This window comes from Pseudopipra pipra, unplaced genomic scaffold (assembly GCF_036250125.1).
Source record: "Pseudopipra pipra isolate bDixPip1 unplaced genomic scaffold, bDixPip1.hap1 HAP1_SCAFFOLD_601, whole genome shotgun sequence".
Classification (NCBI taxonomy): domain Eukaryota; kingdom Metazoa; phylum Chordata; class Aves; order Passeriformes; family Pipridae; genus Pseudopipra; species Pseudopipra pipra.
Window position 1 is genome coordinate 1 of NW_026991090.1, and position 22,486 is coordinate 22,486.

Sequence of the window (22,486 nt, forward strand, 5' to 3'; positions counted from 1 at the left end):
TCACTATTCTGCTGTGGCTGAATCATTTGTCCTTCATTCTTGCAAATGACTTGCCTCTTCCTTGCAGATTTCACAGAAAAAGAACTCTTTGGAAAAAGCTCTTTGGGAGGTGTTGGAGGAATAAACCCATTGTTATTATCTGATGGAGGACAGGACACTCTGCTGCTTCCCTTGAGCTGAAGTGTTATGACATCTGTTTTCTGAAGATGTAAGTTTTCTGTTTTGTTTTCTTTAACCTTGAAAGAGCTTTTTAAATCCTGGCAAGTGGGCAAAGGCTCTGGCTTACAACAGTCAGATTCAAAAACTAGATCTGGTTCTTGATTAACAGTAGGAGAAACTAACTTTCCTTTCAAACAGGAACTTACTGAAACTGGTTCAATGCTTGAGGGACTAGGCCATTTGTCTAACACATCCTGCAATCCTGGGCTTAGTTCAAATGAGCAGTCAGTCCATTCCACTGGATGGGGTTTCTTATCTAAAGTTTGCTGGCTTCTCTGGAGCTTTTCACCTTGATCTCCTACTAAATCCTTTGGTCTGGGGTCATTGTTACAAATCACTGGGTTTATTAATCCTGACTGACCCTGAAAGGTAGCAGGAAGATCTTTCAGAAAAGATGGGGAGTTTCCATGACCTAAACCTTCAGCTATTGTATCAGAGGGTGCTAGAGACACATTGTTACACTGTGCAGGATTCTCGTGTTCTTGTTTGCCACCGACATCAAATTTATTCTGAACAGGTCTTAGATTCTGCAAAAGACCATCTGGAGGAAGCAAAGCCTCTGGTTTCTCCACAGGGTCCTTTTTGTCAGCTTCCATGATGCAAACAGCTGAAAGGTCAGTGACATTACTGAAGCTATCATCAAATAGCAAGCTATCACTCATATTTAGGCTTGCTTCAGGGACAGGCTGGCATTCTATTTGTACAATGTGTTCCCTTCCAAAATGGGAGGTTGCTTTATTAAGGTCTTTAGACACATTCTCCCCTTTCACAGAATTTTGGGTCTGGTAATCTTGTAGAAAACTGTGTAGCTGTGAGTCAGTCACTGAGAAATCACTTTCTTTAAGGCAAGGTGCAGATTCTATTTCCTTCACTATGGGTTGTAAATTAAGGGCTCCAGACTCCAAAACTTGATTACTACAGTGCTGAGTTATGTTTTTGGTAATGTTATTTTTTGTGATAAGACTTGATAAGCTCAGTTTCCTAGCTGTTGCAGCCACTCTTTCATCAGTAGCATTCTCAGTCCATAAACTGCTTAGGTTTTTGGAGATTTCCTGCCGTGGTATTGCTGCCAGCTCCGAACCTTCTATTCCCTGCTGTCCTGTGATTCCAGCTGCTATCTCCTGTTTTATTATCATCTCAGTTTGAGTATCCAACTGGAAACTGTCTTCAAAGTCTCTAGAGTTAGAAAACATATCAGAGGTTGGACCATTCTGAACATCATCTGCATTGCAAACACCTCTGTATTTTCCTAGAAACTCTTTCAGAAAAACCTTGGGATGACTGTTGCCTTTCTGCAATGTTCCAGCTTGTAATATTCCATTGGGCTTTTCACTCCCATGTTTGTCACCATTCTGAATCTGAATATTGCAGATTTTATCCTCACTAGGACAAAAATGAACAGGTTTCTGTATCCTGCTGTCACAATGGACATGTCCACTTCCAGAGCAGCTCGCAGTTACATTACCATGACCTGTGTCTAAAGCCATCTCCTGCCTATCAATCCTAGCCTCAGCACAGCTCACATTTGTTTGAGTTCTACTAATTTTATTCTGCTTATAATCATTATTTTCATTTCTCTGTGTCCTAGCACTACCGGGTATGACTCTACTTCCTATAATATTATGTGTCTCCACACTGGTGTGTGGAGTACCCTGCAACATAACAGATGCCTGCAAACGTGCTCTCCCCTTAGGTATGCCTTCATTACTGGTGGTGGGCTCTGTAAATGCTTCCATTTTATCTTTTCTCCCAATATTTATTTTGTCCATCTGCACAGAATTTGAGACTTCATGAGTTAAAGAATCTGTTTCCATAAATTCCTTATTATTTCGGTTTGAAAAAAAATTATCTGTAGAGATGGTGGGGTGGAAAGCAGGTGGATTTTGTATGTCTATGCTAAGTATATTTGAACCTTCAAGAACTGACCTCCGCAGTCTTAAAGAGGTATTTTTGTTCCTAGTGCGGTTTAAATGCACATCTGTGCTTTTAATCAACCTAGAGGCTGAAGACTTTGTTCTCGATGCTGGTGTCTTTCCTTGTTCAGTAAGATGCTCTGGGATGGCTGTCCTGGAATCTATCTTGGTTTTGATTACAGAAATTCCTTCCCTGTTTTCATTACCTGTGCATGTATTTGGCAGTTTTTTAGCACTGTACACAATATCACCCTTGCCTTCCTCTGCTCGAGCCTGTTTCTTGCCTGGGACTTCATTCTCACACCTGGAATTTTCTGTGCTACTGCTTAGCCGTCTTTTATATCCCTTTTTAATATTTGATAAGTTTCCAGTCTGCAAACCAAGGCCATTACAATGCTGAACTCTAAACTCTTTTTTGTTTAACACCCTTGAAGATTCAGCAGACTCCTCTCCATCTGATCTATGCAGTCTGTCTTCAAGTTCTGACTCACTGCTGATCATAGAGGATGTATCAGTCTCAAGAAAAGACTCTGGGTTCCACTGCACTCCCATCAGTGCCAAATCCTGCTGCAGCAGTCTCCTGGCTTCCTCCACAATGACAGAAGCTGCTTCTCTTTCAGTTAAGCCTTTCATTCCAGCCATCCAGATGCTGCGCACAGTCCGACGTTCCTCTGCCGATTCTTCATCTTCATCCACAGCCCTACGAACACTATGGGAAAGGTAACAGACAGATGTAAACATTCATGCAAAAAATAACAAACAGCAGAAGAAGCTGGTACTATTTTGTTTTGCTCCCATTTCAATGGCTTCACAGCTTCCTTCACAGAAGCACTCTATCTAAAATATAATGCACTTAATGGGAAATAACTTAATTGGAAATAAGTATTTCAGTTTTCTAAATGTGAATGGATGTCAATGAAAGATACTACTGGCTGCACACCCCAGAAGTACTGCCAGGTTTCTGTGTCCAAACATGTACCCTAGAAGTCCCAACTCCCTGCTAGGGCAAAATGCAGGTCTCCTCCATGAACTGTTTTCCAAAGAAAGGAAACTTTAGGAGCATAAACCAGACAATTACTACAGCACAGTCCCACAGGTATTTGATCAAGGAAGCTTGTCACTACATTAACATGAAAATCACAAGAGAATCTCAAAAGATAATCAGTAATAAATCACAAACTACTTTGATCATATGGTGCAGCTGCTTTTTAGAGGCAGCAAAAGCTCCTCAGAAAGCATTAACAATTCATCCAGGACTAAGTAGTGCATTGAAAAGAGGAATAAGAAGAAAATTTAGGTCTCAAAAACTTAGGCTACAAATAAAACATGTTTCTATTAATTTCAAAATAATCATGGAATGACTGTGATCAGTCATAGAGACCTACAAGCTAATTGTAACGTTTGGCACAAAGTCCTAAAGGTTGCCATATTTTACCGCAGGTTTCATCTTGTAATCCTTCACCCTACAAAGTCCTTTTATTGACTTCTGGACTTACTGATTTCTCACCTTTTGAATGGCACTGAATTCTTCAGAGCAGCTGCCACATCATCAGGACTGGCTTTAGCAAGATCAGCCACGGTGACAAAGCCAGCATTGTAAAGTGTCCTGGCACGCTGTGCATTCAGCAGAGATACTCGTACCAGGTCACAAAGCTCCCTATGAACCCCAAAAGTGAGGCGACTCTGGAACTGAGAGAGCAACAGCTCCATGTTGTGCCAGCCCAGTCGATTACAGAAAACTGTTATCATTCCTGGAACACAAAAGTTACATCAGTGTCTTAACTCCAGCTCCAGTCCTACTAAGCTGGATTCACTCCCCACCCCCTAGTCTGAACTGGTACTCACTTTACATTTCCCACCTTCCCATTACTTACAGAAACTAAATCATGCCTATTACAACTATGACTAGGAGCTGACCTTGCAGAACTAGTTTATCAGTGAGGTAAAAATTCTGAATGACACTGGTTTTACAAAGATGCTGATCTTGAAAGTGTGAAACATGTACATCCTGGAACAGGAGTCCTATGAAACAACCACACTGAAAAAAGGCAATAGAAAAAGCAGTGATGGGGCACTAAAAGAAGCCACAGATCTTTCAGGAAGGCCAGCACTGATGTCCATAAGAGCAAATTGTGGATTACATAACTTCAGTTACTGAGAGCATCACAGGAGATAGCAAAGCCTATGATAAAGGTTACAACTGCTGTCCCCAGCGCATGGGAGAAGGAAAAGAGCTGGAAAAACACAGTTGCATTCTCACAGATTGAATCTACAGAATATGAAAATAACTGAAAGACATGGCATCCCTCACTATTTTTATAGTGATTATAGAATACAACTTTTATCATCTCTCTTAACTATATGTCATGTCAACAGTTCATATTACTTCCCAAATTATTTTTGTGAAAATTATTAATACTGGGAATAGAGAATTATGAAACTGCTACAACAAAAAGTTATTTATACTACCAGAATTAATTTAAACTACTCTGCATCAGTTGGCGTGACCTTTTCATTTTGGGGCTTTGACTCATGCTGCAACCCACACATAGGGTTTCGCAAGTTGAGCTAAAACTGTCTTATAAATTGAAAACCCACTTATGGAGTAATGGAGGACTTAGGCAACAGAAAAAAAATATCTTGGTGGCATGATGGGCTGATACTTCTACTCCTACACAGCCTAATTAAGGATGTTAAGTTAAAGGTGGCAGCTATCTGACCTCTTGTGATCTGGTGATAAATGACCCAGAAACTACTCGCTCTGTTTTGAAAACTATAACCTTATACTTCCCAGTCAATTAATTTTGCAACTAGAAGAAAGCCATGTTCCATCTTAGAGGCCCCAACCTTTACCCAATGCTGAAAGCTTCTCTTTCCTGATAGAGTAAAGTTTTAGAACAGACGTGTAACTATTTACATGTTTAGTATTGAACACATATGATTTCCACAGATTTTCCTCAGCATGCTACAGGATTGCTTGATTCCACTCAGCTGACCCCCTTCCCACAGCACACTCTGTGGTTCCATCTCAAAGCAGGGGCAACCACAGGTTAAGCTATAAATCCGTAAGAGGTTTTACAAGACTGTTTGTTATTAGTACTACACTGTGGCTATCTTAGCCTCATATCTGGAAGCAAAAAAAAAACCCTGACTAACCTAAGACACCTCAGGTATTTTGCCCAGACAACTCACCTGCATAAGTGGCAGCAGATTGCTGCAAGGATTGAAGCTGGCCACGACTACAGCCATATTTCTTGGTCATATCGTTTAAGGGAACCTCGCTGATTAAATCCAGAAGGGCAAGACTGGTGAAAAACCTGTTGAAGAAGCACATGTAGAAATAAAATTGTCATCCAGGGCACATTACTGTACATGGCAATATGCACCATGATAGCATAGGACAGAAGAGCACACAAAAGAAACAGAGAAGATGGCTTCCAAAAATAACAGCACAAACATCTCGTGCCAGCAATGTTCTCAGACCAGAGCAACCAGGTCCAGGTTCTCTGAGCTATCAGTTCACTCAGAAAGAGAGCCAGTTCCTGAAAATAGACACAGAGCCTGTCCATCACAAATGTTATAGCCTCTAGTATTTGCACATTGACACCCACATTCTATGGCTACCTTTTGTGGATGGCCATTTGTCTGTGCTGTTTCTCTGTTTTAGCTATGATTTTGCCTCTTACAGAACGAGCTAGAAAGCCTTCTTCAATCCCCACCAGCTCAGCCACACGTTTCATTGAGGCAGGAAGCTTCTCCCATAAGCAGAAAAACTGGTACCAATCAATTGTGGTCCACTCCTCATACACTGGGGTGACCTAAAAAAATAAAAAATCTGTTTCAGAGAAACAAACAGAACAGAGCTCTGGGTAAACAAAAATAAAACTAGGGAAAGCGGCTAGAGCATCCTACACACTACGTAGAGGCACTGAGTCATAACCACGTATGATAAAGAAAGTAAAATCTCTTCTAACATAATTTTTTAATATTTTTACCGATGAGATCTGACTCATACAGGTACTCTAACAATTAAACAGTTTGGAATCTTCGTCAGATTACTCCCTAAATCCAAGACACTAAACAATTTTTAATCTCTATCTTCATTCTCCTTTAACAAAACAATGCTTTATTCTTTTTTAAATAAAATCTACAAATATCTGTCAACCTCTTAAGACCACTAGTAACCACACTAACCACCACCACAGCATTTGGTAAAGCAGGAAGGACAAAGATTTTGTCAGAACTTGCTGAAGCTTTCATTTACCTGGAGTACAAGAAATGTCAATTTTATTAACAACTAACAAAAAAGCCATCCAGGCCATTCACACACTTTTAGACATAAAACCAATTCTGTTAACGTTCAGTCAGCACAGAGTAAGTTTCAGTATGAGGAGATAAAATTTGTTCACATCCAGATCAGTATAAAGCAAGATTAATTATTTTGAAAGAACTAACAGTTCCTGGGGAGCATTTAACATGATACAGAACACCATATGCCTATATAACTGCAAATCATTCATGTCCCTACATCTACTGAGAAGAATAAGAGTTATTAAAGTGGGGGATTGTCTTTTTTTCTTTACTGGGCTTTTGTTGTGGGGTTTTATTTTCCTTTAAAGAAAACTCTTTTCCTAGTCTGGCAAATACTTATTTGTTTTAACCAACTTTCCTAAAACATGAGGTCTTGGAATTCAATTTCATATTTGCACAAGTAAAAGATTCAAGTTTAAGAGAGCTAAAAAGCATTATAGCAGACAAACTCCCTGTAGTCCAGGGACGAAGATCAAGTCTTAAAAAAATTTAAAAAGCCACCAAAATAAAACAAACCTTTGCCCTTGAAAATGAACAGCCTTGCAAGAAAGTGTTTTAGGGTAGCTTAACAGAAGAGAATCTCAAGAACATTTTTTCAACAGGGTATTCAATTTAAAATAACATTAGACAAGTTGCTGCAATTAAAAAGTACAGCATAAAAATATATTGCCATCACTGCCTCTACCCCAGGACATGACCAAATTTCTTCCTTTTTTTTCTGTTTTGGAGATGCAAACAGGGAAAAAATTCACTGGTGCATAACACAAAGGACTTCATTTTGCCTAATAGAAATAGAACAAAATATGATGTGATCCTCTAAAACAGAGATATGGGTACACATGGGGCACAAGTAGAAAAAAAAAATCTGTCAGTATCAGCCCAAAACTAGGATGAACACAGCAAGCAGAGGCAGGTACCCTCAGTCTCTGGAGTCCCCCATCCCCCAGCACAACAATTTCTGTAATTGCAAGCACATTCTTCTTGAAGTGAATATTTTTTTTCAGACAAGATGCCCAATTTTTGTCTTTGATTTTTCATTCTGATAAAGAGAATACACTTTACACTTAAGAAGGTTGAAGACGACTGTCAAATTTAGGATGATGGTTGCATGGTGGGCCTCTGGCAGCCACAAATCCTATGTTGTTCACTGCAGCTCCATCTGGTTTCCTCACTAATCTTCACAGGTTTGTGGCTTCCTCTCCAAAGGTCTTAAATAGCATTGCTTAGCTTTTCAAGTGTTCATGCTCATAAATCTTGACACACTTTGGACACTTTCCCCTCACAAGATTTATCACACTCCTTCCTTTAGCCCTGGCAGCATCACCAGGCAAGTAAATTAAATCAGAGATGAATTTCACTGTTACTGAACTGAAGAAAGGCCCACCCACAGGAAGAAAGTAGTGTAGCTCTCTGAGGTTTTTTGCAGGAAAAATAGATACTAAAACCCCCAAAATTTTCTGAGCCTCCAAAACTAATATGAGATTAAGCCTGCTGATGCCAAACATACAACAAAACCAATTCTTTTCATCAACTTCAAGTGTCTTGGAAAAATTACCATTATCTTAGGCTTAAAACTTATGAAGTTCTGAAATCTTACAAAGGCAGGAGTGACAACAATGGGCTTAGATGGCACGCAGCACCTGCCTACACAATATGGGAACAAACTAGTTCTGAAGAACATTCTATTTAGAAACTTTTTTTCATGAAGGATAAGCTAAGCAAAGCACACACAAAGAAAACCCAACTATGTTCATAGAGCCTTCAAGAACTCTGCATTGTGTTGTCTCTCCTTTCCTTAGTTTTGGCAGTACAAAATACAAGACACAGAACGAGGAACCTACCAAATAGACAATATGCAGATCATTCTCCAGAACAAAGCTTTTCATAGCTCGCTGCAGGTCAGCAAAGATTTCCATGGCTTCAGTTGGTGAAAGAGAAGAGGAAAGAGTAGCTGAGCCAAGATGTGTTGGGTGATAAACCTTTGCTGTTTAAAAAAAAAGGAATCACATAGAAAAACATTTAAGTGCAAGTTTATATATCATTTTCGAGTTGCAACGTATTTGAGAGATACCAACTCTACTAACTTTTTCCAACTGTTTTTTTTCAAAAAATAGTGTATTTCTCCGTTCTGAAGACAGAAAAATGGAAATAATAAAAGGTTTAACTAGCCTTTTTCAGAGGCCAGATCCCAAGCTCAGATCCCTCTAACTACTCAGACTAACAGTTGTAATAGTTATTTGAACAAAAAACATTGGAGTCCCATCTGCCATCCTGCCCAGAAGTTACCATTTTGACTATTTCTTTCTTAGGAACACTAAATATCTCCTATTATCTTTTCTTTAAAGAGTTACAAATTAACCTGTAATGGGGATTCTTACTACTACTGTAAGAGTCTCATCCTTAGCCATTTTAAGAAAATAGCCAAAATCAGGGAAAAGTCCAATCATGTACACCAAGCAGTTCTAGAAAAGACCTGCACTCTTAGACTGTACTGGTTCTTCTTCAGAAAGACAAAAATCCTAGTTTACAGTAAATGTACACAAATCCTGTAGTTAAAGCATGCTTTGTTTAAAGATATTTTGGGAACTTGTAGACTAAGACGCATCAGTCTTAGAGGTGGTGTGCAGGTGATGTGCCTTCCAAGAACACATGCATGCAAAATATGCTAAAGCAGGTACAAAAACACCCACTGGAAAGCTAAAAAAATCTTGATACACATGATTCTTTAAAATAAATAGAAAATGCACAGAAGTCCTTATTATAAAGTTACATTGAACATCTACCCAGCTGCAGAAGATTTACTGAATCAAAACTAACTGCAGTCACCGGGAAGAACACCAACGTTACCTTTCACATCATTGCCAGAGTCCAGAACCTGAATGAATTCATTTTCCAGCAACCATGTCACACAAGCCTCAATAGGTCCAGCCTGTGCTTTGTCTTGTTCTTTCTCATTTTCCCACTTGCTTTCTTTCAAGCTGGATGCAAGCAGAGTGCAAGAAGCATAGGTCTGCACATCATCTGGAGTGTTGGCCACTCCCCCCACTATGATCTGTTGAAGAAAACTACTTGTTCATGTTGCTAGAGACACAGTAGGATAGAACATCAGATTGGAGAATCAAAGAGGTTGATCCGTCATCTAAGTTTTAAAGAACCAGGATGAGAGGGGAATATAAGGCAAAGCAACAGCCAACCGTAAAGATTTTTCTTGGCAAGAACCCAGTCACTTTAGGTAGAAGTAAGAGACTAATCTATGGGAAAGAATTAATTATAAAATCTTATTTTGAAAGTGGACATACACATAGCAGCAATTTAGATTTGAGACTAGCCCTAGGCATTTTGCTTAGCCAACACTGTGAAATATTTTTCATATGTTAGAACACAAGTTGCAATTTTCTGAAGACAAAAAGCAAACTAAGAAGGAGTTCTCCTAAGGCTTTTCAGTATACTGACATTTTCTCTTAATAAATGTAAATGCTATACCCCATTATTGTTTTCCTGATTGAGATTGATTTTTTCCCACTGGATTTTGGTTTGGTTTTGTTTTTCACACAACTGCTCTTTCCTTGTGTGCCATTTCCATGTGTGTGTCTTCCTCAAGATAAGCAAGGTGTTTAACTATAAACTTTCTTTCATGGTTTCAATGGATTTTTTCCATGTTACAAAGAAACAACACCTGAAGGAAACTCCCATCTTTTAGATAGATTTTATGTGTAAAAATGCTTTGCTAAAAATGGTTTGCTAAAAATTCAAAATCTATGGAATCACAACCAAGTTCTAAGTTTCACAGCAGTTTTTGCAAGACAGTAGAAGTATAGCAAACAAACTGTATTTAGAGAGTCCTGCATCTAATCTAGGTTCAAGCCCAAAAGCAACTTTGGGAAAAAACCACATAAACTCACTCACGTGGAAAAAAATCCTTTTGGCCCTTTTTACTTCTATAGGAGCTCTACAGAGGAGGACAGGCTAGAGGAAGCAAATTGGGTACCACACCTGTTTACTCATCAAAAATGTATTAATAAAATTTCAGTCATTTCTGTGCAAAAGAGGTAGGTAAATTGAAGGGGGAAATAAGGGACCCTACAAGGTTCTACAGATTTCATTACAGCCCAATTCAGTCTATAAAGCCTCTAGGATCAGTAATTTGCAAGCATCCTCCAGTTAAGAATGTCAGGTCACACATGAAGTTTAAGAATTACACTTATTTCTGCCTAAGGGGTGCATCTAAATGCAAAAGCAAAGCTTAGTAACCCTTGTTTGAGTGTGCTCACATCCTAATCTGCAGCAAGCAGAGAAACATTCCAGACAAAATGCTGAATACTGAAGGAAGATGGCAGACCTAAATGATTTTCTTCTGAAGATGCTTGGTCTGGCAAGGGAGGAAACACATGAAAAAGAAAGTGCACAGAAAACATTTGATGGTGTCACAAAAGAAAGCATTTTACAAGAGTGCAACCACAGTTCTAATCCCTCTCCATGTGTCCTGTACCTCAAGTATTGCTCTTTTCATGCTAGAAGCAACACCTTCCCCTTCTCTTCTAAGCAAACAGCTGCAAACAGGCTTGAGAGATCCCTGAAGCAGAGCAGTTCCTTTCGATCTTTCTGAGGGCTTGCAAACCAAAATGCTCTCACCTATTGGAAAAGAAAAACAAAAAATACAAAAACATCAATGATCTTAGTACTGCATCTTAGCACTCTAATAGCAGCACTCATTTCATCAAGGAGATATTATTGGAAGGGAAAACTGTAGTTATTTTCCAAAAAGCCGAGTAACAAAAGAAAAGAAAAACCTGTGCAACCTTGAACAGTGTATATGAATTGCTATTTAAAAACTCCACAGATGTGTAATACTTAAGAACTAAAAGCAGAGCAAGCTTCAAAGTTACATTAGGCTAGTGAGGGTCTTGCCAAATCAGCTAAGAGATTTCACAGCCTCTCTGTGCATCTGCTTTTCTGCTGAACCAGTCTTGCTTCTTGTTCTGGAATTGATTGGAACTATAATACACAGTGGCATCAATTTTTCTTCTTTGCTACATTTTTAAACTAACAAAATTCTCAAAAGAGGAAAACATAAAAACTGCAAAGCACTTTGACATTTTGTGTTCATTCAACCATCTTCCAGTCCCAAAATAACACAGATACCAAACTAATTCAGAAATGCCAAATTATTAATCTAAGTAACTATACATTCTCTGAACTTTCATATATGCATATACATGCACACACACAAAATCTTAAGTATCCTGAACGGTTTCCACCGCAAGTACATCTAAATAAATCTTACCTTAAAATTCTCTATCAGACATTGTTAAGTTAATCTCTAACCACTGAAACTCTGTGGGAGACAAAAAAGGTCTGAGAGTCATGAAACAAAAATGAAAATAATGGATAAATTCCTTTAATGAGATCACAGTACAGCCTGTCCATGGAAAATACAGTGGTCACACACAGGAGACTTTTTCTACAAAGCTCTTATAGAGAAACTAGGTCCCTGGGAGACTCTAGTTAGTTAGCAGCTTTGCCAAATGGCACAGGATAAATTAATTAGGGGTAGGACACTTTTGTCTTTGACTAAGAAGAGTGCATTAGATTTGGATTAGCTGTACAATAAATGTCATGATAGGGTTATGATAACTTGTTAAGATTTAAATGCACATAGTCTGGACACAAGGTAATTTTGGTAGTAGGTATCTTAGTAAGATTCTAGGAATGTTGTGATAAAACTGTAGCTGTGGTAATGCTAAAGTAATCAACAAATCCAGAGGTAATGAAAACACAACTGCACTTAAATTTAACGAACAGAATAAATAAATGCAGTGTAGGTGAGTAACAAAATACAACTTAAACATGCTTACATAAATGAATTACAGGATAAATACACACTCAGAGGACATGTCCTGGATTTTTTTATCCTGCCAGGTGAAACCTTTGACATCTGTTGACCACGTACTTTTGACAGAGCCAAAGAGTACAGCAGATCAACTGCCTGTAAGAATTATTTTGTGAAAGCAAAGCTTATTTTGATTCTAGCAATTAAGAACATTCAGTCACTTTGTATTTGGGTTCTGATGTGACCTACAATTCCCTCCGAAAACTCTGACTCTTCAGAGTGGTAAATCTAACAGAAAATCTAACAGAAAATGGGTATCCCCTTGGCTCTATATTATCCAACAGTTATTCAAGACTTGGAGGATATGGAGGATACCTTTTCCCAAGATGCCACTGAGAACTTAAAGTCAATAATTGCAATCTAGTAAACAATAAAAAAAAAAAAAAGGAACTGAGCAGTCCAATATTCCTTATTTACCATTCCAGATGCAAGGCAAAGAGTAGGTTAGCATCAGATTAGACAAACACCAGAAGGCTCTGGCTACCCAGGCATAAAACTTCATTAAAAACAATAAAGGCCCTATTATATTTCTAAGTTCTGTTCATCGATATGGAGCAGCTTTACCTATTTCTTCTTGGGAACATGAAAATTTTGATGAATGCAAAAGTAATCAAATTTCATTCTCTAAGATGATATTTTTAAATTTCCATCAAACCAAGAAAAAGAAACTAAAAGATCTAACCATAAGACAGCCCAAAAGTACAATGGTGGGAGAGGAGGAGGCATTCTACCCAAGAGCAATTATCTTTTGTCTGTCAGCTGAATTTCATATCCACATAAGGCATTTTTTCCAGCTGAAGTTGCTGTCCTCCAGTCTCCCTACTCTGTGAAAGAGTAGCAGCTGGCAACATAGCTTTATGTTCTCATCCAAAAGACTCTGTGGAGTGGAAAAAAATGGTACATTCATGAAGCTTATCAGCATAAAATCAACTGCTTACTGTGCACAACACAGTCACATCAGAACTGTCAAAAAGGGTACTAATTATTGTGACTTCAAGGGGAAAAAGAAGAAACTTCAAGGAATAATGTCATTTTACACCTGCCAGCTACAGTCAAATGACAAAGTCTGGAAAATTTCAAAATACAGCATGCAGCTGCCCTTTTCTTTAACGCATAGGGATAGCTCACGGAGATATAGGTCGCAAAATGCTCTGTTGCTATGCTACTCTGGCAAAAATAGAAAGCTAAATGTAAGAACAGTCTGCTTACACAGGGTTCCAGCAAGCACCAATCAAACCATCAGTCGGGCAAATCCCACTTCCCGCATCTGTTGAACTTCTTATTTTCTGCCGTGTTTATACTCATATAATGCAATTTTTTTCAAACATCATCCACGAAGATAAATTTTCATTGCAAATTAAAATAACGGGCAGGATTATTTTGTTGACCATCTATCAGTGCCACTGTTTGCAAGAAGATGTCACATTATCTATGAACTACTATTCATATTTCCCTGTTCTCTGTTGCATTGCTACTTTCAAGATCCATAAAATTCATGGTTAAGTTTAGCAGAAGTTTAATAAATCTAAATTAGAATTTCAGACAACAGGAGTTTGTCAAATTATGACAGTAGACTTGGAATGCATTTCTTACATTTCAGGCCTGCCCAGTGAGAGTTTACTGTAAATTTTCTCACTGAAACTGTAAATATTTTAGTTAACTGACCAGGGATCACAGAATTAAGGCAAAAGAACAACACAGCCTTGGAAGCTAACAAGAATTCAAAGGAGAAAACATCCTGTTCCTGAAGTAACTGACATGTAAATACCAAAGTCAGTCTCCTGGAGTGAAAAGAATCCCCTGGGAATTACAATTTTTACTCCATTAATACCAAACAAATTAATACCAAACAAATTCATCTTGATTAACTTAATCATACTGAATACCAAAGGAATTCATCATGATTAGTCACTAATTGCAAAGTACTGCCCTGGATTTAATCAGGTTAACACCATCCTTACAGAATGTTAATAAAGACTCTGCTTACCCTCTGTGTCTACTCCTTTCCTGCCAGCCCTTCCAGCCATCTGCTTGTAAGTGAGAATGTCCAGCAGTCTGCCACCGAACACGGGTGTTCGTATAATTACTCGGCGCGCGGGTAAATTCACTCCAGATGAGAGCGTGGAGGTTGCTGCCAGGACTCTAATCAGGCCTTGGCGAAAGGCTCCTTCAATAATGTCCCGTTCATCAAAAGTAAGACCTGAGGAGACGTGGCTTTTAGTGAACCTTGTCACGGTGACACTGCATTTAAAAGCTAATAATATTACTGGCAAGCAAGGGGAAGAACAAACAAACTTAACGAACATTCGCCATTCACTAGTATCACAACACTACCTTAGTCAACTTCTTTTGACCCATAGGTGAACCAAAATTTCATCATTAAGTATTTATTACTCAATTGACAGTAATACACTAGCTTTTCTAAGGTGCTTGCACACATGGTAGCAAGATGAACAGCTCCTAACTGCGTATCTACAAGTACTGCAATTGAATACATAAATAAATAAATAAATAAAATAAAAATGAGAAAACAGCAGGGAACTAGGATTTATTCACCTACTGTCCTGACTGGACTGCTTCATTATTTCCATTATGGGTTACAGGTCTAGTATGTATCTTTCTACATTTCCTTCAGGGCTTCATGACAATTTTATTCTTGAGAAAGAAATCCAGATTCCATAAGCATTTGGAATTATTCCTCCCACCTAATCAATGCCATAGCTACTGTTGTCTCTCCCAGTCAGTCCCTTTTCTAGGTGAATCAACAGGCAACACTATTACCTACTTAAGTAAGAAATAAAATATCTAATCAGAAGTGTTCACAGCACATGCTCCTTTTATTTTTATGTCCATTATTATACTTCCTCTATTTACTCATTTATTTCAGTATCAAGCTGAGGGAAATTGCTCTGAAATACTCTGACAGCTTTAGGGACAACTTGAAAATGCTTGAGCTGCAAATCAGCTAATTTTTCAGGCATTTTGCAAAAAAAATCAGTTAAATTATATTTTAAAAGTTTCTGTTATCCAACACAACACATAGGTTTATCATAACAATTTGTGAATTAAAGTCTTCAGCCACAATAAAAGAATTTCAAGTTTACCTCTAACTGTGGGATTCTCAAAGCTTATATAGGCATAAGCTACTAAAGGCTTCAAAAAGCAACCGCTAAATTGCTGGTACCTACAGTGAAAAGAACCCATATAACTTCACCATTACAGAATTCAAGACCAGGATATTCAGGAATACCTGCATGATGAAATGCCACTCCCCATGGCAAAGTACGCTGGAGCACAGAATCCAGACCTGAGACAGAACGCTTTAGCTGATCCAGAACCTCATTGATCCCTTCTCTGTCCACAACAACTGGGACCAGGGTGGAGTTTTTCACAGAACCTTGAGAAGGAAAATATTTTTATAGTTCCTACTAAAATTAATTTTCATTGAAGACACTGTGCATACCATAGTCTTCTACAAACTACTTTTCTCTTACTGTCAGCTTGTTGCAAACTGTAGAACTCCCTGGCAATGATGTCTGCCAGCTTCTCACACCAGTTCTTGGATGGACAGAAAAGCAGGACTGAATGGCCACCACAAACAGTCTCATAACACAGGCTCACAACATGGTCTTCATCTCCCTGAATTGAGACAAAATATTTTCAAGGTACTCTCAGATTGAATGAGGTTTGTAAATGCTGTCATTCTGTGTCTCAGTAGGAATCTTCTACTTCAAGAAAGAGGGAGCAAACAAAGAAGATGGAGCACTGTTATCTTATTTTCTGTCTTGCTTTATGAAGTTCAAGCACTAGCATGACCCTATTTTTGAGGACAGTTCTAGACCTACCTATGAATAAATGTAACATTTTACATCTTGCTTTCATAAATCTGCTTCTGAATGAAGGTCACACAGTGAACAAAAAAATCACTGCAACCTCCATGTCACAGCTAACAGCAGTGGCGAAGAACTAGGAAGAGCCCCGAGGGAAAACTCCTCTACAGTAACTAGGGAAGACTTGTCAACTAGGATGTCTGAACTAAAAGCATGAGATGTAGTAGTCTAAGCATCCCCAATAAGATGCACTCAGCAAGCACTGCTGACCAAAGACTGCAAGTGTTCAGAGCACAGTGGAAGGCTTTTATTGATACTTACATAGATGTCCCTTCAAAACCCTTCTGTTTACAGCTTGCTTTTTTAGTTTTAAGATCCTAAGAGAGTCCCTGCAACTGATCTGTTTTACTTGGCTAAGACAGATTCCCTTCTAGTAAGCAGGCCAAAGGAGTAAGAGAAAAATGTAGGCATACAGGAAGAAATAAAAAGCACTAAAATGCAAATGAAAACAGGGGAACAATGTCAGAAACTGCATATACACATCAAAAGCTCAGTAAGGATTCTGCCAAATTCAGCTGAAGTGGTGAGGTCATCAAGTTCCCTTTCCTGGTCCAGTTTGAGACACAAAAGTCCGAAGGTTCAGTGACAGGTTTCAAGCTCAAGATCACCTGGTTTTATAAAATAAGCCAACTCCTTTAAACTGTTGAGTCATAAGCCTCATTTAGATCTTTCTTCCACTTAATTTAGTAACTATCCACAGCAACTATTTCAAAAAAATCCAGAAAAGGAGATGTAACATCACCTTCTCAATATGACCACATAAAAGCAAGCTTCCAGATATTCATGTCACAAATGTTTCCTTTTGTCTCCGGGACCCTTTTTCTTTGCTGTGTCACCATGCTACTGACATGATAACATTTGTGGACGAGATCTGAGTGCAAAATATTTCAAAATATTGCTGGAATTCAGTCCATACTGTCCAACTACTACACTAGTATTACACAGAGCAGTTCAAAGGAACAGAGATAATATTCACCCTTCAGAGACTTCACAGAAAAGGAACCTACAAGTAGGAAGCACAAATTTTCCATTTCTACCCCATTTCTGTTCTTCCCCCTACCCACCCCCCCCCCTACCCATTTTGTTCTCAAATCCTTATAGTATTACGTTACCCTTAACTTTCCATATCCTTTTCAAGTGTGTAAGAGGACTAAATACTGAAAACAGATTCAGAAGAATCAGGATGGACATCTGCCTTCTAATCACTGACAAAATTAAATCATTTAGCAGTTTAACACAAGGAGGTTCAATACCAGATTTTAATGCAAACATATTATCCCAGTGTTGAATGCAAATTCCTTGGCCTAAGCAGGAAATACTTACCTGCATTCATGAAAGTGAAGTAGATTCCCAGACACAAGATGGGGTGGTGGGTAAGGGAAGAATCAAACTCTTTATACCTGTCAAGTGCTCAGAAACTGCAAAGTCAACCTTGTCTTCAAGTCAGATTGAAGAAACGTCAAGATGTTAATGAGGGGGTATGGGTTGGGGTTTTTTGTTGTTTAAGTCAGTAGAAGACAAAAAGTACAGTTTCGTTCTAAATTGGAGCATATAATCTATGAAGTAAACAATGAAGACAGGAATGTCATCTATTTAAAAAGAAACTAAAAACATACCAAGAGATGTCTTTTTAACTTCAGCATTACAAAAGGTGTCATCCCAAAGCCACTGCTCAGAGTTTTGTTACCTTCAGTTGAAGCTTGGGCTGGAATTCTCGCACTAAATTCATGGAGGAGTCATATATGTTGCTGCCAATTTTCACCCACTCCTTGAGGGGCACAGGGCGAAAATCTGTACAGTATAGCTCTGCATCTAACCACGAGGCTAGGAGTCCCAAATTAGGGAGAGTAGCACTCATGCCTACTATCTGTATCCCACCAAAACCAGGACTGGTCATCTTCACCTCTCTGGAAGTGGTTAAAAGAAAACAAAAGTTAGTGACAACACTCGCTACTGTTCTGGAAAACAGAATTCAGAAAAACTAACTCAATCTACTTCCTTCCAGACTCTAAAATACAAAGCTACTTTTTTTAACTTTTTGACAAAGAAACAAGCCGTACTCTACTCTTAGCAAACACAATGTTATGCATTAATAACAAGATAATTCAACTTTTTATCATTTTGAACCTAAACCTCAACCTTCTTTAGGTAACAACGGATATAAATGACTGCTTATTTGGAGAAACTGAAAACAAATACATAAATCAACCAGTTCCTTGACACTAACAAAAACATGGAAATAAAGGAATAGCTTAATCTCCACTGCAATCTTCTAAGCTTAAATGCCTTAATTAAAACACTTCTCTTTGTTTCCATTTCAACACAAATAATACTAAACTAAGGTCTTCCTAGATCTGGGAACCAAAGCCCTAAATTCAGCAAAAATGCAAGTAGCTTCAGTTCTTAAAGTGCTGAATAGCAGCTTCCATTAAAGGCAGTGAGAAGTAATGGACTCCTAACAGGCCAGAAAACAAAAACTGTTAATTTAGATACCCAAATGTAGATTTTAATTCAGGCTTTTACATCCACACAATAGTTTTGGGGTTTTTTTAATGCTCCTATGCTTATGTTTGAAAACTACTCATTTGCATTGCACTGAGCCATAAATTGAGACTTTAAAAAATAAAAGGTCTGACAAATCAATATGAGCTCAGAAACAGACAATCTTTTTAGAAGACCTCGCCTTCAGGGGTCGGTTGTAACACTTGGCAAAGAAACAAGATAACCCAGAAGCCATAGTATAAAAAACCAGTCACTGATGAGACAGAAATAAGGAAGATGGGGAGGGGTAGACTCTCTAATCCAAGCCCTTCAAGCATTTGCTAGTACAGCTTGGCCATCAAGGTTGCAGATTTTTGCCCCTACAGCAACCTGAGACCCTTTTTTTTCCTAAAGCAACTTTTGACCTTCAAGGATCAAAAAAGTTCCAGCTCCACAACACACTATTTGACTGAGGAGGAGAAAAATATGCTACAGAATTTTAGCTGGGTCTGCAAAAGCCTTGCAGATTAAGAAGGTTAGACCTTCTCCTCCATTTGCCTTTGTTTGTGTTTGGGCACTATGGAACTGCTGGACAGTTTGCTGCTGAGGATCTAGGTACCGAACTCTTAAAAGCCTCTAAAGCTCTTCTGAAACATTTAATCTGTTCCCCAGTGTCCAATCAGTTGTGCTAAAGGCAAGAAACCATGCAACCACTAGGCTATCGCATTTTATAAGCAAAACCAGAGCTTGTCCTGAGCAGTGCTAACTAAGCAGACTACTGGCACATCCTCTTAAGCTTTCTGACCAATTCACCATGTACAAGCTAACAATATGCCCACTCTTCCACAATACCTGAACATTTCTGAAGGATAAATACTCCATTCCATGAAATAACGAAAAAATCTGCTAGCAAAACTGTTCTAAAAAAATCCAAAGTTTTTAAAAAAAACTTAAATAGGCTAAAGAAGTAAATGAAAGCTTCAGCCTTATTTCTTTTCCTGAGAGAATAAATCCCATGGTAGCACATAAATTGAAAACCATGAGGAAAAGAGGTTTTGACTATAATGGCAGGCCCCTGAGAGGTGATATGATGAGATCTTAATAACCAAAATAGTCTAGGTCATCACTATTGTAAAAACCCTGGAGCTAACCCAAATTTCCAATCACCCAGAGAACAAAATATTTAGAGTCATCCATAATTTAGCATTAAAAGACAAACATCCTGGTCTACCCACCGTTTTGCTACCTTCTCTGTAACATATCTGACTTTGGTCAGGAGAAGTTCCAGCAGATATCCTCGATGAGAGTCTCCCAGCATGTGCAACTCGTCCACAACCACCACTCCTGATAAAGAAAAGCACTCACGTTATATTTGACCAACCTCCACACTAAGAACAGATAGCCCCAATCCTTTCACATTCCACAAAAACTGAAATTTATATTCACAAATCCAGCTGTGCTTACCAACACCACTACAGCTTCCTTCTGCCACTGAGACAAATCACAACCAATGTCATGACATTGTTTCACACACACCCCCAACCACACACATGCACACAATCAGCTTTTAAAAAAGAAAAATAAATAGGTTGCTAGTCTAGCCACCACACAAAACAGTATTGCAGTACCTGTACTGCAACTTCTCTACAAGTAAAAACCCCCAGGCTTCAGATTATCTGGAAACGAAAATTCCAGCACCAAAATGAGCAAGTCAAAAGCTTTGCTGACACCACTATCTTTGTTAAAAACATTATTTCTTACTAATACAGTAATGTCAGAAAAAAAACCAGGAGCAGATGTAATTAAACTGGGCATAGTCTGCTTCCTATTATATGGTCTTTCATTAACCAAACCTGAATGAGCCCTACTATCTAGCTTTGGCTTTCTAATGAAAAAATATTCTTAGGTGACAGCTTTGCTGTCATCCTACCTCTTGCAAATGACTTTTTAATCTATTAACTGCCTCCATCAAATTTTTAAGATGTGTAAAATATCTAAAAGCATAATGTCTAAAAAGCTTTCTGAATATTAGCAGCTGGAGACAACAGACCAGACTATGGTCTGCCCTGAGGAGAAAACATAGAAGCACTACAACTAAGGCACCCAGTGCCCCTCCTGCACACATTCCAGCAGTGGTATGTACCATTTCTGGCCAGCTGACAGGGTCCCAGGATTCCATCCAGGATGGAATTGGATAAAGGAAGGTTAAACCCAAAAAAGCAGGGCATAGAGGACACCACGCTTCATTAGTTCTGCTGCTGTGAAATTTTTTTTTCCTCTTTGGTGCAGCTATGTAATATCTTTCTGGTATAAAATAGCAGGAGCTTAAGGGCAAATGTGACCTTATATTATCTGTTTCAATGCTGGTTTTCCTTCTTATTTTTTTTCTCTCCTTCCCACATATGTTCCTTTTCTCTCCGTCTGTTTTCTCCCTCCTTCTCTTTCAAGCCACTTAAGTTGGAAAAGAGTGCTGCACTGCTTCATCAGCCTCTTTTACAAACTCCCACCCATCCAGCTCCCCTGTCTTCCTGCACTTCCTCTATTCAGTGTTCACTTGCAAAAAGTGGCAATTCATTGGTCACCAAATACGCATTTATTCAGCTTCCACAAAAAGCTTCTTCCTGCTTCCCCATACAACAATCTGTCTGAATTCTTCCAGAAGCTGAGACAGGACAGTTTAATCAGAGATCTACTGAAGTAAAATCCATACAAGTTACCTTTCCAGTCTTCGTGCCAAGCAGCAGCACACTTTACTTCCTGAGATGAAGCATAGAACACTAGTGGTACCTACAGGCCAAAGCACAGGGAATGCCGCTATTTTTTGCACGGGCCACTTGTTTTATACCTTCTGCTGCTACTCAGCTATAATGTATACTCAGACATTAAACCTGTGTACTGTACTGCCCTGGCAGCCTGCAAGCTGGTGAGACCTGACTATCACATGTGCACGAGTGCTCTCCCCTATTCAAGCAGCACTCAGAACACACCCACTGGGATAACACAGCAGGAGCAAACAGGCAACTGGTATTTTTCACAAAGCTATCCCCTTCTTAAAATGAAATTGCAGCCAAGGAGGACTTCAGGCCCCGGCATGCAATGGTGTTTTCTACTTTACAAGTTTAGGAAGTTCTGGCAAGCAGGGCCAGAACTTTGTCATACTACATTGCTACTGAAAATGAGTCTCGCCTCAGCCTCCTTTTCTGTCTGCAAATTAGGTGTGTCCCTAGAAGACCATTGAGAAAAAAACTCCTAAAAAGTACATGAGAGCTATCAGACGTTTACTGGAGAATAACTAGGCTGCTTTAAGTCCCCATCCTGTTTAAAACTAAAAAGTTCTGAATAACAAGGAGGGAGGATTTGGTATTTTGTTTGGGGTTTTTTTAGTACAATTAAACTGGTAACTTTTTCATTTCAAGTTTAAACTAAGAAAAGAAACAAGTACCATAACAGCACATAAAAAATCCATTCCCAGCTGACACACTGAGAAAGCAGCAGATTTTTCTCTAACTACTTTCCCAAAAATTTCTTCAGCGTCAGTGTCAAGAGGCTGAACAACAAGAGGAATATCATCTCCTGTGTACCTGGATGTTCAAAACTGACATGTTACACAATAATTAGCAACACAACATTGCATTTAACTGCTTCATACAGCAAAAAGAGCTCTGGCAGGCAGATTTGAGTTTCTCTCAACAATTTCCAAAGCTATCAGCTATATAGCTGTGAGCTATCAGCACAGGGTTGACATCGACAAAAGGAATAGCTCAAGCTTGAGATGGAATCCA

The 22,486-nt window shown here is 38.8% G+C and overlaps 1 protein-coding gene across 1 annotated transcript; it reads right to left on the minus strand.

Annotated features, from left to right (window-relative positions):
- Positions 1 to 5: 5 nt before the first annotated feature.
- Positions 6 to 20,048, minus strand: LOC135408746 (DNA polymerase theta-like; the record flags this gene model as incomplete). Its single annotated transcript, XM_064643746.1, has 12 exons — positions 6 to 2,841; positions 3,640 to 3,883; positions 5,325 to 5,449; positions 5,757 to 5,950; positions 8,285 to 8,427; positions 9,291 to 9,495; positions 10,933 to 11,075; positions 14,321 to 14,533; positions 15,584 to 15,730; positions 15,828 to 15,972; positions 17,911 to 18,130; positions 19,940 to 20,048. Coding segments are annotated over 12 exons (4,724 nt in total), but the record flags the coding sequence as incomplete, so codon positions are not given.
- Between the last annotated feature and the right edge of the window lie 2,438 nt (positions 20,049 to 22,486).